The sequence below is a fragment of the Aythya marila genome (assembly GCF_965140915.1).
Source record: "Aythya marila genome assembly, chromosome: 28".
NCBI lineage: Eukaryota > Metazoa > Chordata > Aves > Anseriformes > Anatidae > Aythya > Aythya marila.
In genome coordinates this window covers 2,574,179-2,590,351 of record NC_139069.1, presented here as the reverse complement: position 1 = coordinate 2,590,351, position 16,173 = coordinate 2,574,179, and the positions used below count along the sequence as shown (strand labels likewise).

General features: G+C 49.4%; 3 protein-coding genes across 3 annotated transcripts in view; 1 reads left to right on the top strand and 2 right to left on the bottom strand.

The window, feature by feature from the left end:
- The window catches only part of LOC309888287 (olfactory receptor 14C36-like), a gene marked incomplete at both ends in the record, with an annotated part of 96,750 nt that overhangs the window by 68,010 nt on the left and 12,567 nt on the right, over positions 1 to 16,173 (bottom strand). The gene's annotated exons all lie outside the window — the stretch shown is intronic.
- On the top strand, positions 1,554 to 2,489 carry LOC309888155 (olfactory receptor 14A16-like; the record flags this gene model as incomplete). The annotated part of the gene is made up of 1 exon (XM_082780396.1): positions 1,554 to 2,489. The coding sequence occupies one exon, from the start codon at positions 1,554 to 1,556 to the stop codon at positions 2,487 to 2,489; it is 936 nt and encodes a 311-aa protein (XP_082636522.1).
- LOC309888154 (olfactory receptor 14A16-like) lies at positions 10,802 to 11,761 on the bottom strand (the record flags this gene model as incomplete). Its single annotated transcript, XM_082780395.1, has 1 exon — positions 10,802 to 11,761. One exon carries the CDS (start codon positions 11,759 to 11,761, stop codon positions 10,802 to 10,804), a length of 960 nt encoding a protein of 319 aa, XP_082636521.1.

Below are 16,173 nucleotides of genomic sequence, written 5' to 3'. Positions count from 1 at the left end.
TTGGCAATGCACATCCCCATCTCCTACTGCCCCACAAAGAGCCCTGAGCAAGGTGTGAAGGGAAAGGATCCCCCTTAAAATGGGTTGGATGTCAAGTCCTGGCCCTTGTGCTTGGTGACACACATCCAGGTTTCCTACACATCAGTGTCACCTTCACATTGCCTTTGACTCCTTGTCCTCACTGCCTCCAGGGTTCTGCTCTAACGAGCTCCAAGGGAGGCTGTGTCAGTGCTGGCCCTCAGGGGGACACTGCAGGAAACTTGCCTGGGACTTGGACTTCTGGAGAGATGTCTTCAATTGTCTCTGAGTGCCTGAGTTTCTTGGGCTCATCAGCATAGCCCCCAGAGGGGTGATTGCAGTGCCTTGGGCTAGTGCTGTGCTGCTGAGCTGGGCCGGGCTCGTGGGACAGAGAAAACTCATTTCAAAAGTGATCCTGTTGCAGAGAGACAGCTGTGGCCAGGAGCAGCTACACTGCACAGCGCAGTAGGGCTGGGGGCTCTGACCGCAGCTGGCACACAGAGAGGAGGGAAGGAGAGAGGGCTTGGAGGAAGTTGGCAGTGGGAGGATGCTGAGAGCTGCCTGCAGGAGAAACCTGCACAGCCCTTGACAAGGTAAGGGTCTCGCTGCAGGGCCGTGCAGCTGCAGCTCCTGGAAGGGTCTTCCGCTGGGTCTTGTTTCTGGGAGGGCAGTGAGTAATGCAGTAGGCTTTGAGAGTCCTGCTGGGTTGCAGTGCAAGGTGAGGAAGTCTGGCAGAAGCCCCTTGGAGTGTCATAACCCAGCTGCCCTTTTTAGCCAAGAGTTGGGTGTCCAAGTCTCCTCCAGACACTGCAGGGGATGCAGATTGGGTATTGGGACACCCCAGATTTCGAATATCCAGCTCTGTCCGTGGGGCATCATCCTGGGCTGCACACTTCTCTCCCGCAGGATGCAGCTCTCTCGTGGCATCCTTGTGTTATCCAGGTACCTCAAGGAGAAGACATCTCTGTACTAAAACCATGTCTGTGCTGCTGGATGGCTGTCTGTGGGCAGCTGGAATGAGGCTTCTGCACTCTTGGAGAAGAGGGAAAAGCTGAGATCCTGCTCATGTACCTGGAGATAAGGTGCGGATTCTGTCCATCTGCACTGGGGTTGGGGCTTCTTTGCCTTAAGCTGTCTCTACTTCTTTGGAAACACAAGAGTGTGATTGTTCTACTAAGCATAATAAAATCTGACTCGCTCTACAGTGTGGTTGGAGGTGTTCTTTGCAACAACCCTGCAAAGTTCATGGATCCCATAAGTGGACTGAACTTGAGTTTCCCCCTTGTTCCTGCTTTCTGACTGCTTCAGAGAAGGAAGGACACCTCTAAAGGCCCCAGCAATCCATGCTTGCAGTGCCAGTCTCACCCAGCATCAGCTGGGACTCAAGCGATAGAGCTGCAGAAAGCTCTTTTTGCAAGAGAGAGGCTTCAGATGAGAGTGGTCTAAGGCTTGCAGTAGGTTTTCCTCAGAGAATTGTCTTCTAAACTTTTTCTGCCTTCTCCTTCTCTACAGACAACAGTGTCCAATGTCAAAAAATGCCCAACATCAGCTCTGTGAGCGAGTTCCTCCTGCTGGCATTCGCAGATGCGCGTGAGCTGCAGCTCCTGCACTTCACGCTCTTCCTGGGCATCTACCTGGCTGCCCTCCTGGGCAACGGCCTCATCCTCAGCGCCGTAGCCTGCCACCACCGCCTCCACACCCCCATGTACTTCTTCCTGCTCAACCTCGCCCTCCTCGACCTGGGCTGCATCTCCACCACTCTGCCCAAAGCCATGGCCAATGCCCTCTGGGACACCAGGGCCATCTCCTATCAAGGATGTGCTGCACAGGTCTTTCTCTTTGTCTTCTTTATCACAGCAGAGTATTCCCTTCTCACGGTCATGGCCTACGACCGCTACATTGCCATCTGCAAGCCCCTGCATTACGGGAGCCTCCTGGGCAGCAGAGCTTGTGCCCAGATGGCAGCAGCTGCCTGGGGCAGTGGCTTTCTCAATGCTGTCCTGCACACAGCCAACACATTTTCCCTGCCACTCTGCCAAGGCAATGCTGTGGAGCAGTTCTTCTGTGAAATCCCCCACATCCTCAAGCTCTCCTGCTCAGATGCCTACCTCAGGGAAGTTGAGGCACTAGTTTTTAGTGTTTCTTTAGCCTTTTGTTGCTTTGTTTTCATCATGTTATCCTATGTGCAGATCCTCAGGGCAGTGCTGAGGATGCCCTCTGAGCAGGGCCGACAGAAAGCCTTTTCCACATGCCTCCCTCACCTGGCCGTGGTCTCCCTGTTTGTCAGCACTATCATGTTTGCCTACCTGAAGCCCTCCTCATTCTCCTCCCCATCCCTGGACCTTGCAGTATCTTTTCTGTACTCCATGTTACCTCCAGCATTGAACCCCCTCATTTACAGCATGAGGAACCAGGAGCTCAAGGATGCACTGAGGAAATTGTTTGAATACATATTTCTTAAGAAAATATAATGTGCCTTTACATTCTGAGTATCTCAGAAACAGTTAGGAAAGTAATTTGATATTATTTTTCTTAATAAATATATTCTCCATGTTGTGGAGTCGATTTAATTAATGTCATTGTTAGCCTCCTACCTGTTCATTTATCTGTTTACTTTTCCTAATCAAGTCATGCATATTTAAAGCCAGGCTTTCCGTGTAGCTATAGACAATAAAGAAGCGAGTAGAAATTCATAGGTCTCAGCTGCAGTGTATTCCCATCTCCTGTGAACTAGGAAAGAAGCTATTAAAAAAAAAAAAAAAAAAAAAAAAAACTGAGCAGAAAAACTGGACTGAGCAGAGCTCAAGTGCTCAATCTGCTGTGAGCAGGCAGAGGAGAGCTCTTCAGCCCCAGGGCATGCAGCAGCCCCAGCAAAGGAGCCTGGCGAGTGACTCCTTGCAGCCCTGGGGCAATGGCAGTGACTCCATGAGCTGGGTCTGCCTCCCAGCCTGCCCAGCATGGCCCTGCAGAGTGCCCCCATGCCCCAGGCACCACAGCCCACTCACTCTGCAGAGCAGCACCTCTGGTTGTCCTGTCAGAGATCTCAAATTTTGACTAAACTCATACCTCATAGCTGTTTTTAGTTTTCTCCATAGGGGAAGCTACTGCCTTTCAGATTCTTGAAGGGAGGTACATCCTGCACGAAGGCCTGCAAAATGTTACCCTGGATCCATAGGAATCATTCTGGAACCAACGCTTCTTCATAGGATGTACACTTTTGTGGAGGCGCAGAGCTGATGGGCAGGTGCAGGATGCTCCTACAGACCTTTGTGCCCTTTTCCCTACCGACTACAACACCACTTCTCTCTCAGGAACAGAATAGCCAGCAGAGTGAGACAGATACTCTGAGATCATGAAAGCCATCAGAAAGCTGATCCCAATAAGATAACCAATATGAGGATGACAGGAGAAGCCTGGCCAAGAGAGAACTGAGATTTGGGGGAGGGAAGAGGAGCTTGGGAAGCAGAAATTAACGATTTTGTAGAGGTAAGAGGTTTCATGTAATGTTGATGGTGCTTTAAAACTGACTTAAAACAGTCATGTAAAGCTCTTACCCTTTTCTGACCAGTAACATTGATCCCGAAACCTGAATGTTGCTCCAACACCTTGACAGAAATCCCCTGCAGTAATACCTCACCTCAGAGTATCCCTTCAAGCAGAACTTAACCCATAGCCCCTTTCCTTACCTTTACTCTCTTGCTCATCCTAATCTCTTCCCTTAACACTAACATTAAAACACTTTATTTAACCCTAGACGACTTCTTGGCAGACCTAAAGAAAACCACAAACCACGAAGCTTGTCCATACCCCAGCCACAGACCTAACACCCTATGCAGAACACCAAATCCTCCCAATAAATTTTTGCTTAATCTCTAATGCAGAAAGGTGAGACCTTGTTCAAGGCCAGTTGGCAGGTGACTTTGGGCAACCTAATCTAATGGAAATTGTCCCTGTCCCTAGAAGAAGGTTTGACAAGATGATCACAGAATCACAGAATCACCTAGGTTGGAAGAGACCTCCTAGATCACCTAGTCCAACCTCTGACCTAATACTAACCAGTTCTCTACTAAACCATATCACTAAGTTCTACATCTGTATGTCTTTTAAAGACCTCCAGGGATGGTGACTCCACCACTTCCCTGGGCAGCCCGTTCCAATGTCTAACAACCCTTTCAGTATGTAATAAATGGCTTAGTCTTCAAAATAGGACTATAATCAAAGTTTACAGTTTATTAAAGGAATAGAGGTAAGCAAACAGTGCTGGGTGCGCCGGGAGTCTCTTCTCCACCAAGATGCACACCAGTTACATCAAGCAGCTGACTTTTATGTCCTAGGCTGATACATATTCATTACTACTTCTAAAAAAAAAAAACAGGATTATTATAATTAGTTTCCGGAATCCGAACCCTCCTACTGGAGCATGCGTATCAGTCTCTGGTGGTCCCTCTGGGGGTCTCTCGTGCTGAAGGCTCATAGTCTTCCTTCCTCTTGTCCTTCTCCTTTGTCCAACTTGTCTGTATGTCAGAGACATGAGCAATGTCCCCTGCAAGCTTTATCTTTTAGTTGTTCTTCAGCTCTCCCCGTCTCCTTAATCTCCTCGCCAGATATCAGAAACTTGCATAGTGTCCCATGCAATAGTCATAATAGTTAGCAGTTATTCTGAACCCCCCCCCCCCCAGATATCAGAGACTTCAAGGAAAAGTCTACAAATATATTTCCATTCAAGCTCTCTATTGACATGAATTGCTAAAACATTCCTTTGCAAGAAACAAGAATTATATACTTTAACCACTCTTAGGCTTGTTTTTCTTAGAAATGTTTTTCTTAGAAGTGTTTTTCTTAGACTTGTGCTTATACAAGGGTATGTAAGAGAGAAGGTCACATTCATCATACCATGCGGCCCTAGCATTGTTCCATATTGACACGAATCAGATGAACATATCTCACAAGTAGAGAAGTTTTTCCTAATAGCCAACCTAAACCTCCCCTGGCACAACTTCAGTCCATTCCCTCTAGTCCGGTCACTGGGCATGTTGGAGAACAGACCAACCCCCACCTCTCTACAGCCTCCTTTAAGGTACCTGTAGAGAGCAAAAAGGTCACCCCTGAGCCTCCTATTCTCCAGGCTGAACAAGCCCAGCTCCCTAAATTTCTCATAAGACTTGTTCTCCAGGCCCCTCACCAGCTTCATTGCCCTTCTCTGGACTTGCTCAAGCACCTCCATGTCCTTCTTGTAGCGATGGTCCCAAAACTGAACACAGTACTCAAGGTGCGGCCTCACCAGAGCCGAGAACAGGGAAACAATCACTTCCCTAGCCCTGCCGGTCACACTGCTTCTTATACAAGCCAGGATGCCATTGGCTTTCTTGGCCACCTGGGCACACTGCAGGCTCATATTCAGCTGACTATCAACCAATACTCCCAGGCCCTTCTCTGCCAGGCAGCTTTCCAACCACTCATCTCCCAGCCTATAGCACTGCTTGTATACCACAAGTTCCTCACCTATTCTTTAAAGGCACATACTCCAGCCCTAGATTATCTTATCCCTCTCCTCCATCCTGGGTTACAATTCTGTATGGCCTCACAGATAAGGTGTTAGTGACTAAGGTAGCATCAGACATAAAAAGTTTCTAGTCTTCCATCTAATTAAACATAGCAACGTATTTCAAATTTGGTTTTATTATTCTAACAGGGAGAGAACCAAATGTCCTTCTGAACTGATATCACCAGGATATGCAGGGATGTCAGGAAGGGCCCAGGGCCTGGCTCTGCCCTGTGGTGCACAGGGAGCGGGGTAAAGACACGAGGTGTGGGGAGAAGCTGGAGATGCTTGTCCTTCCGAGCAGGAAGAGCTCTGTCCTCCAGATCAGGGCTCTTCTGCAGCAAGGTGGCCACAAGCCCTGTGTGCCCTCCTCCTGCCATGCTGCGTGTGCTGGCTGCAGTAGAGGGGACCCCCAGCCAGCCCCTGCATGGGGCTCTGCCACCTGCCTGGCCCTGGCCCTCTCCGGCATCCTCCTTGCTGCTCTCTGATGCACGCCAGCACCTCCCCATGCATGCCAGCCAGCACATCTGCTGAGGGCCAGGGCGGCTGCTGCAGGGGCAGGGAGTTCTGATGGACTTTTGTATCCTTTTCCGACATGTCTTAAGTGCCACTTTTCTCAGAAATAGAGTAGCCAACAGAGCACTGACAGATGTTAGACATCTTAGACAGCTATGACTGTCTAAGGTCATGAAAGGCATCATAAGCATGCCCCGAAAAAGATAACTGATATGGGGAAATCAGGAGAAGCCTGGCCAGGAGAAATGTAACACTGAGAGGAGGGAGTAGGGGCTTTGCCAGCCAAAATTGAGGATTTTGTAGAGGTAAGAGGGTTCAGGTTATGCTGATGCAGATGTAACTGTGACTTAAAATAGTCATAGAAAGCTATTCCCCAGCTTCAACCTATAAAGTTAATTCCTAAACCTAAATGCTACTCAGCACCCTGACAGGAATCCACTACTCTAATGAGTGACCTCAACGTATCCCTAGAAGACAAAACTCAGCCCATAGCCACTTCCCTTAGCTCTTACTCTCTTAATCACTCTGATCTCTGCCCTTAATAGTAGCACTAAAATGGTCTATTTAACACTAGAAAACTGCTTAAGAGACCTATACAAAACCCTAACCTCAAAAGAATTTGAGGGGCCATGGATCTGATCAGCTTGTGGGCCACAAGGACGAGATGGGTGGGAATGCTCTGAGGAGCTCAGCTCTGTCTCAGGATCTCCTGCCTCAGCAGGAGGAATGTGACTGTGGCAGGGACTGTGAGGTCACTTCTATCTCTGCACTTGATAGGGCAGCAGCAGGAACGTGTCACGGAAAGGGACTGTGAGGTCACTTGTGTCTGGAGGTGGCAGGTCACCCTTGGCTTCTCCCTGGGAGCTGCACTTTTGGGCTGACATCTGGCAGTGGCCCTGCTAGGCCAGCAGAAGGCACCTGCTTGGCATGCTGACTGGGGGATCCCCTCTGCCTCCAGAGCCAGGAGGACCCAGACAGAAAGAAGGCCCCCAGATGGGTTGTCCTGTCCCTTCTGCTTGAGTCCATGAGTGGGCAGCAGCAGGCACAAGGCTTGGCTGTGTTTAGCCAAGAAGCTGCAAGGCCAGCAGCAGGGCCCTGGCTTGGAAGATGCTGCTGAGTATCTATGATCAGACCCTAGCTTCCTTTGTCAAGGAACAGCTGGTGAGGGTTGATGAGACATTAGTGAAATGATGGAAATGCTGGGATGAGAGCAAGGTGGTGAACAGAGATGGGTGTCTGCAGACTTCCAGGAAATAGGACAAAGTGTGGGACAGCATAGGAGAGCATGCAGAGGAAAAGACAGAGGTTGCTGGTAAAAAGGGAAGGCCCCAACAGTCCTGACACTTTGCCTAGAGCTTTTGAGAAAACGAGATATAGTCATTGCAGTGCAGCCTCTTTGCTTCCTTGCAACCCTGCGCAGAGGCAGGGTGGTGTCATACCAGTTTTCCTCTCGTGGCATCACACTGCCCACCACATTCCTCAGACCTCCAAGAAATGTCCTGAGCCAGACAGGGGGATGCAGGATCTCTACTTGCAGTAGCTGGGGTCAGGCCTTGGGCTTTGTCTTCACAAAAATCAACCAAGACTTTTCTCAGCACAGTGCTTTGCCTGTCTAATCATGGCCTCCAATAATCTGCCCTAAGCAGTCCCTGGGGAGGCTTTGTTAGTAACAGCCCTCAGTGGGGCCCATTAATACTCCAAGTCACTTCAGCTTTTCCTTTTGAGTTTGCTTTTTCGCACACTTGCATCATTCTCCGCTCAGTACCCAAGTTTCATTGACTCAGCACCTAAACATACAATGGAACTCATTAAAACACAGAAACTCCTAAGGAGCCATGTCTCTCCCACCATTTTCTTCAAATATTCAAGACTTGTTCAGCTAATTGGAGAGCTTTCATGTTGTAGTTAAGGGGGAAGATTTCAAGGAGCATCTAATAAAAATCTTTCTTCATTTTAAAGGCTGAATTTTGTTCTGTTTCAGTTTAGAGCATCATTCTCCTGGTTATATTGGTCTAGGGTTTCTCCTTTGAAGCCCTGTTTAGGTGGGAAAAACAGGAGTTTTCCTATTTCAAAACAAACAACAGGAAATCATGCTGCAATTTAAAAAAAAAAAAAAAAAAAAAAAAAAAAAACACAGTTCAAGTTCCTTACTTTATTGCCTCCAGTGATTTTTACCTTCCCAAAAGGATGACTGTACATGATGTATTTTACAGTGATTAATAGGAAATTTTAAGTAATTGTGTTAATATTAATCCATATCATACTAATTCAATGATAAACGAGGAGGGTCTTACTAAGGAAACCATTAGACAGACTGCTGAGAGATGGGCGACCTTGAACTCACTGAAACTCCAAGCAGCAACTGGGTCACTGAGAATGGTCTGAATGATTAAACAGTAAGAGGAGGGCAAACCAGGAGAATGATGGGAAGTGCATAGGTCCAGACAGGCAGCTGGAAAGGCGACATTCAGCAGGGTCTATGTATTCAAGATGAGTTTTGTGCCTGGAAGATGAGGGAGGGAGCACACCATGATAGAAAAGCGATGACAATGCAACTACAGGTGAACACCAGTATTTCTTCTCCTGGGATGAATATGCATCCTGAAAAATCACATTTCTTCATGATAGAAATTCCACTTCACATGAGACATTTTACAGAAAGGATTGAGTCTTTTGAGCTGATGAGTTGTTGCTTTATTATTCAAGTACTGAAAAAAATGCTGGGTATTCTGGCAGAGCTTTGCTGTCTGACCATAAGCAACCAGGGATAACCTCCAGTGGCCCCGTTGTGTTTGAGGCACTTCCTTGGACTGGCAGATGTCAGAAAAGACCTGCAGGATGCCAGAGCCCTTTGGGAAAATCAGGTGGAGCCAGGTGGAGTTCCCAGGGTACCTCCACTGCCAGCAGTGGTCTTTGTCCCTGTAACTGCAGCCCAGCCCAGCACAGGAACACCCCTTCAAAGACAAACCTCTTCTTCAGTGGGGTCCTGGGATTGACCTAGATTTGAAATGGCCCTTGGAAAGCTGACATTCCCTTCTGTGTTCCTACTAGACACGTGAATATCCATTTACCTTCCTGAGTCATCTTTAGCAAACTCAGGCTGAAAAACTCAAGTATAGCATGCTTCAAATGGCTGAGGCAGGACACATCAGCTTGCCCCACTTTGCAAATGGCCCCCATCCAACTAACATTTTGAAAGCAACAAATACGGAATGACCCTGCAGGTCAATGTGCAGAGTAAGGGAAAGTCACCCATATTGTGCTGGAGTAGCAGAAGGCAAAAAGCATTGCATTGTGCCTCAGAATAATCAAGGAGACCTAATCCAGTTCATCAATGAGGAAAAGCAGAGAGAAGGACGTTGAGTTTGGCCTAACATGAAGAAGGATGTGCATCACTGGTGAAGGAACCGTCATTTGTGCCATCACCCATGTGAATTACACAAGCACCAGCACACCTAATGGTAACCTGTCCGCCCTGGCTTGGTATTCCCACAGGGCAGGGGAAAGGAAGCCGACAGCCAAGGGACACATCTGAGTGTGGAAGGTGGGGCCCAGCAGAGACAAGGAGTCAAACGCGGGGCCAGGCGGGTGGCAGAGCCCCATGCCCCATGTACGGCCTGGCTGGGGGTCCCCTCTGCTGCAGCCAGCACATGCAGCATGGCAAGAGGAGGGCTCCCTGCACATCACAGGGCACAGCCTGGCCCTGCGGGGGCTCTTCCTGACATCCCTGCAGCTCCTGGCAGGCTGCGGTCAGGTGCCCCTCAGCCTTCCCTCCTGTGCTCCCAGGGCACACAGCTGCCTCCTGCCCAGCTCACTGCCCACCATGAACGTCCAACACAGCTGCTTCCCAAGCTGGGCCTTGCCCAGGGTCAGTCTCCTGCAGGGGCAGAAAATGGCCCTTGTCCTGGTGGCTTTTCATGGCCTTCCTATCAATAAATGCTCTTCTCATCCTTGATCTCTTTTTACTGAATACAGAGGCCTCGGTGACCATTTTGGTACAAACTAATACCAAGAAAACATGTCTACTTCATCTCTGTCTGCTGCTATGAGCTGTCTGTGAGACATGGATTTGCTCTCAGATCTTTTCCTCTGACAGTCTCAGCAATGCCCGGTGATTGGACAAGACATGGGAATTGCACACAGGAAAACACTTTTACTGTGAGCAATATCAAGAACTGGATCATGTTTCCAATACCAAGCATTCGATCAGGTTTCCCCCAAAGTGGGGGAGTCCTCCTCAACTGGAGATACCCCAAACCCAACTGGAAACGGGCCTGGGCTGCCTGGTGTAGGTGTCCATGCGTGGCTAGTGGGGGTGGCTAGATGGGCTTTGGAGGTCCCCTCCAAAGGCTGCAGGGAGGGAGTGCCTGCCAGGGCAGAAAGGGCAGCCCCAAAGGAGGACACCAGGGCTTTCCACCACGTTGCAGCAGGTATCTTCATCCCACAACCACTACTGTACCTGAGAAGATTGTATGAGAAATGAGATCCACAGAAACTGCCTACCTGCTGGTTCCTTTATTTAGTTAGTTACAAAGAGCTTAGCAGAACCTCTACATGAGGTCTTTGGGTAAGAAGAAAATATAGAAGGAGATAGAGGAAGAAAAATATCTTAAATTTATAAAATGAAATGATAAAATTATTTAAAATATTGGTATGATATTGAAAAGGATGAGCATTTTTTTGAAATATATGAACAAAGGTGTTTCTGCCTTTTCCAGGTATACTTCAGGGAATCAGATGCAGAAGACCGGTTCCTTTTTGAAATACTGAATATTGCAATAACATCCTCAGTGCCTCCTTGAGCTCTTTATTCCTCATGCTGTAGATGAGGGGGTTCAATGCTGGAGGCAGCACTGAGTAGAGAAATGACACCACCATGTCCAGGGATGGGAAAGAGATGTAGGGGGGTTTCAGGTAGGCAATCATGACAGTACTGAAATACAGGAAGACCACGGCCAGGTGAGGGAGGCACATGGAAAAGGCTTTGTGCCGGCCCTGCACAGAGGGCATCCTCAGCACTGCCCTGAAGATCTGCACATAGGACAGCACAATGAAAAATAAACAACCAACACCTAAACAGGCACTAACCAGGAGAATCCTGACTTCCGTGAGGTAGGCATCTGAGCAGGAGAGCTTGAGGATCTGGGGGATTTCACAGAAGAACTGGTCCACAGCATTGCCTTGGCAGAGGGGCAGGGAAAATGTGTTGGCTGTGTGAAGGACACTGTACAGGAAGCCACTGCCCCAGGCAGCTGCTGCCATCTGGGCACAAGCTCTGCTGCCCAGGAGGCTCCCGTAGTGCAGGGACTTGCAGATGGCAACGTAGCGGTCGTAGGCCATGACGGTGAGAAGAAAAAACTCTGCACCAAAAAAGAAGACTAAAAGAAGTACTTGGGCAACACATCCTTGATAGGAGATGGCCCTGGTGTCCCAGAGGGTATTGGCCATGGCTTTGGGCAGAGTGGTGGAGATGCAGCCCACGTCGAGGAGGGCGAGGTTGAGCAGGAAGAAGTACATGGGGGTGTGGAGGTGGTGGTTGCAGGCTACGGCGCTGAGGATGAGGCCGTTGCCCAGGAGGGCAGCCAGGTAGATGCTCAGGAAGAGTACAAAGTGCAGGAGCTGCAGCTGGCGCGTATCTGCAAATGTCAGCAGCAGGAACTCAGTGATGGAGCTGACGTTGGACATCTGTTATTTCTGGTCATGAGGTCCTGTACAAGGAAGACAAAGGCAGTGATAATGTACCACAGACATAACTGAGGAAAACCCTTTCCATATTCTCATTTAAAATCACCAAAAGCTTTTCCATTTCCAGGAAGATATTTTGAAGCTCTCTTTCATTGATTCTGCCTGAGAGTGCCTCTGGGAGCAGGGGACTCCTCTGTGGGCAATGGAAGAATCAGTTCTGTACTACAGCCAGAGGGAGTAGCATGGTAGCAACATGGTAGGAACATGGTAGGAACATGGGGTAGTCTCAGATTAACTTGACTGCTGATATCAAAGAGATTTCCCCAGTTTTGCTGCTAGTTCACCCAACTGCAGAGCAGAGGTATGGAGGTTTAGATATATAATTATTTGTTTTGTATTATTGGTTGTAGCTGACCCACCACACCGGAGAACTGTTTCTAAGGCATAAATCCTGGGCATTCTGCTGTACTCCAAGTAAAACCCTGTGGATCCTCGGAGGCAAAGACACTGTGCCTTCAGTGCAGAGTGTCAGAGACGACAGCCAGCCTCTCCATCAGTGCTGGTCTCAGCTGGCCCGTGAGAGCTGCAGGAAAGTTGTACTCAGTTGTTCATCTGAAAAGAACCTGAACACTGCTGAAAGCAGAGGAATGCATGCTCAAAGTGCCCATCTCCACAGCCCTCACCTTGTCCCCGTACTCGCCTTTCCCCAAACACCCCGAGGGCACACCACTGCCTCTGAAATCCCCATCCCCAGCCAGCCTGGGAACAAGAACAGCAGCAGCACGGCCAGCTGGAGAAGCCAGGAGGAATGCCAGCGTGCTGCTGCCAGGGGAGGCAAGGCCAGGGAGGGACAGACGGACACTCAGCAGACCCTCCTGTGCTGCAGCTCTGCCTGCAGAGGAGGCAGCTCCTTCTCATTGCAAATGATCTGTGCTCACCTCAAGCCAGCAGAGACCTCCCAAAGACAGGGCACTGGTCACTGGAGGATTTGCAGCTCCAAAAGATGAGCTAGGATAAAACCTGAGAGGACCACAATGATGATGTTGGTGTAGTTTCTGGGCTGAAGTGTGGGAAGGGACTTTATGAAGTTCATTGATTAAATATTGATCTCTCACTGCAATGTTCTAGGAGTCTCAGTCTTCAGTACAAACCTGACCACCTATTACCATGAAACCGGCCTTCACTCTACCACAGGTGTCTGCAAGCACAGGCTACAGACAAAGTCTTGCCATTCAGGTAGCCCCTGCCTTGGTCTTCCTTTTCAAAAATCCAATCATAAATGCCATTCTCTAAAGCATTTTCTACTCATTTCTGGAGAAACAGAGACTCACCCTGACAGATGCTATCAGCCATCAGATGTGTCAGCTTTAGAAGACCCCTCTGCCAACCCCACCTGCATTGCCCTGCTGCCAGAGCCTCACGGTGTCAAGAGCCTGCAGATGTGTCCTGCCACACGCTGCCCTCTGTTGTTGCGCTCCTCAGTGCCTCCAAGCCCTCTCTCCTTCTCTCTTGTCTGTGTGCCAGCTGCGGTCAGAGCCCCCAGCCCTGCTGCGCTGTGCAGAGGAGCTGCTCCTGGCCACAGCTGTCTCTCTGCAGCACTGTCCTCTTGTCAGGAGCTGCCCTTGTGCCCAGGAGCCCGGCCCAGCTCAGCAGCACAGCACCCGACCATGGCATCGCTTGCTCTGTGCCCTTGGGCTCCCTCGAGGTGTCCCCAAGGTCTCAGGGCTGACAGCTCCCCAAGGCAGCAGGGTCTCTGCTGGGGTGTGGTGTCTGAAGAAGACTGAAGTCATCACTGTCTGCTCCTTGATGACTTTGGGAGAGACTGATTTTATGCTCTTAAAGTTTGATTGTCAAACATGACTACAAATGATTCTCTCCCTTAACTCCTATTGTGTTCCCACGGCATGGCAGGACACTTCAGCCATGACAGGCAGGGATCATTTCACCCCTCTGAATGTGTTCTAACAAAAGAGTGGGGACCAGAATGTTGTAAAGGGTTTCCATGAAGGGAATGCGACACTAAGACACCATTCATTGAGTTTCCCTAGCTGTCCATCTGGAAGATCCTCTACCCATACACAAATCTCTTCTTCCTCTCTTTTGCTTGACCAGCATCGTGACTGGGATGTGGAACACCCTCATCACTGTGCTGGTGCCTGCCAACAAACACCTGCAGATGCCCGTGGCCTTCTTCCTGGGGGAGAGTTGTCCTCCTTGCACAGCTCCAGCACCCTGTGCCAGGTGCTGGCCAGCTTCCTGGCTGGGGACAGCACCCCCATTGCTCACAGAGGTGGCAGCACTCTCAGCTGCACCTTCTGCATGACCGCAGTGCTTCCTGCTTGGGTTCGTGTCCTATGGTCAGCCCTGGGCTCTATGCCACCCCTGTTCTCTGCAAGGCTCAAGAAGTGGAAGGTCTGACTCCAGAAGGCAGCTGTACCTGAACCAGGGGAATTTCTCTCATGTACAGGAATTCTTTCTCCTCCTCCCAGCTACAGTTCTGTGGCCCCACTGTCATAGACACCTCTTCTGTGGTTTTGCCCCATTGCTGGAGCTGTCCTGCAGTGCCATGGTGATACTCTTGGTTTTGCTTTCAAAATTTGCATTTGCATCCAATCTTCCAATTCCTAATCACGCTGATTTAATGTGTGTGTGTCCTGTGTTGCCAGGCCCAAGGCTTTATCCACCTGCTCTTCTGTCCTCACGAGTGTCACCGTTTTCTATGGCACAATCATCATTTTCTGTGTGAAGCACAGAACAGCCCACCTCACAGATCTTAACCAAGCTCTTTCCAAACCTTCATCATCCCCCTGGTCAATCCTCAGGTTTCTTAGCGGTGGTGTGGGAAGGGTGAGAGAGGTGCTAGTGGAGATGCTGACATTGTCATAAGACCTATCTCAAATACCTTGGAAAGGACAGATGGATCAAAGACTTTCTTCGGGACTTGTAAAAGGCAGATGTCAAACCCATCTTCTAGTAGAGGGGCAAGCAGAAGGATGATTAAGCCTAACCAAGGAGAAAAGTGCCAACCTTAGCCTTAGGCCCTCAAACCAGACCTAAACTGAAGTCCTCAAAGCTTACCCTTATTCAAAACCCTAGCAGGATCCTTAGGCACAATACCAAACAATTCCTTGAAGCCCTTGCCATTCCTTTAACCCTGGAATGTGACCTCTAATTCCTAAACATTAACCTGATCATCTAACCCTCAAAGCCCTCCACCCTGCACACAGCACATCTCAGCTTCAACCCCACTCCTACGCCTACCTTGTGTGGCTTTTATGCTTGGGGTAGGGCAGGGACTGTGAGGTCCTGAAGCAGTCGTATGGCATTGGAAGAGGCATGTGAGGTGACAAGTATACGATCAGATCAGAGGCCACAAGGAGGAGATGGCTGGGAATGCTGGGATGGGATCAGGTGTGCCTCAGGATGTGCTGGGCCTGCAGGAGGCACATGGCTGTGACGGAGGCTGGGAGGTCACTTCTGTCTGTGGAGGTGACGGACCTGCAGGAGGAATGTGGCACAGAAAGGGACCATAAAGGCCAGAAGCATGCACATGGCATTGAAGATGATGGTGAGGCATCTTCTGTTCTGGTCAGGTGATAGACCACAGGAAGGCTGATGACATGGGAGTCATGCTTGAGGTATAGCTAGTGAGACCATAGAATCAGAGAATGGCTCCTGTTGGAAGGGACTTTAAAGATCACCTAATGCCAACTCCCTGGCCATAAACAGGGATGCCCCCCCATGAGATCAGGTTGCCCAGGGCCCTTTGCACAGGAATCCCTTCCTCTGTTGCATCAACTACACCTCTCAGCTTGGTGTCATCTGCACACTTGCTGAGGGTGCACTCGACCCCACTGTCTATGTCACTAATAAACATATTAAACCGTACGGGTCCGAGGACAGACCCCTGAGGTACAAGACTCACCACCAGCCTCCACTTGGACATAAAGCCATTGAGCACCACTCTCTGGGTGTGACCTTCAAGCCAGCTCCTTATCCACTGAATGGTGCACCCATCAAATGCATCTCTCTCTAATTTGGAGACCAGGATGTCATGTGGGACAATGGCAATGGTCTTACAGAAGTCCAAGTAGATGACATCGGTTGGTCTTCCCTTGTTGTCTGATGTGGTCACTCCATTGTAGAAAGCCACCAGATTGGCCAGGCACCATTTACCCTTTGGTGAAGCCATTCTGGTTGTCTCGGATCACCTCTTTGTGCCTTGACACTGATTCCAGGAGGATCTTTTCCATGATCTTGTCAGGCACAGAGGTGAGGCTCAGCATTCAGTAGTTCCCTGGGTTATCCTTTCTACCCTTTTTAAAAATGGGAGTGATATTTCCCTTTTTCAAGCCACCAGGGACTTCACACAACTGACAGGACTCTTCAAATATGATGGAGAGAGGCTTGCC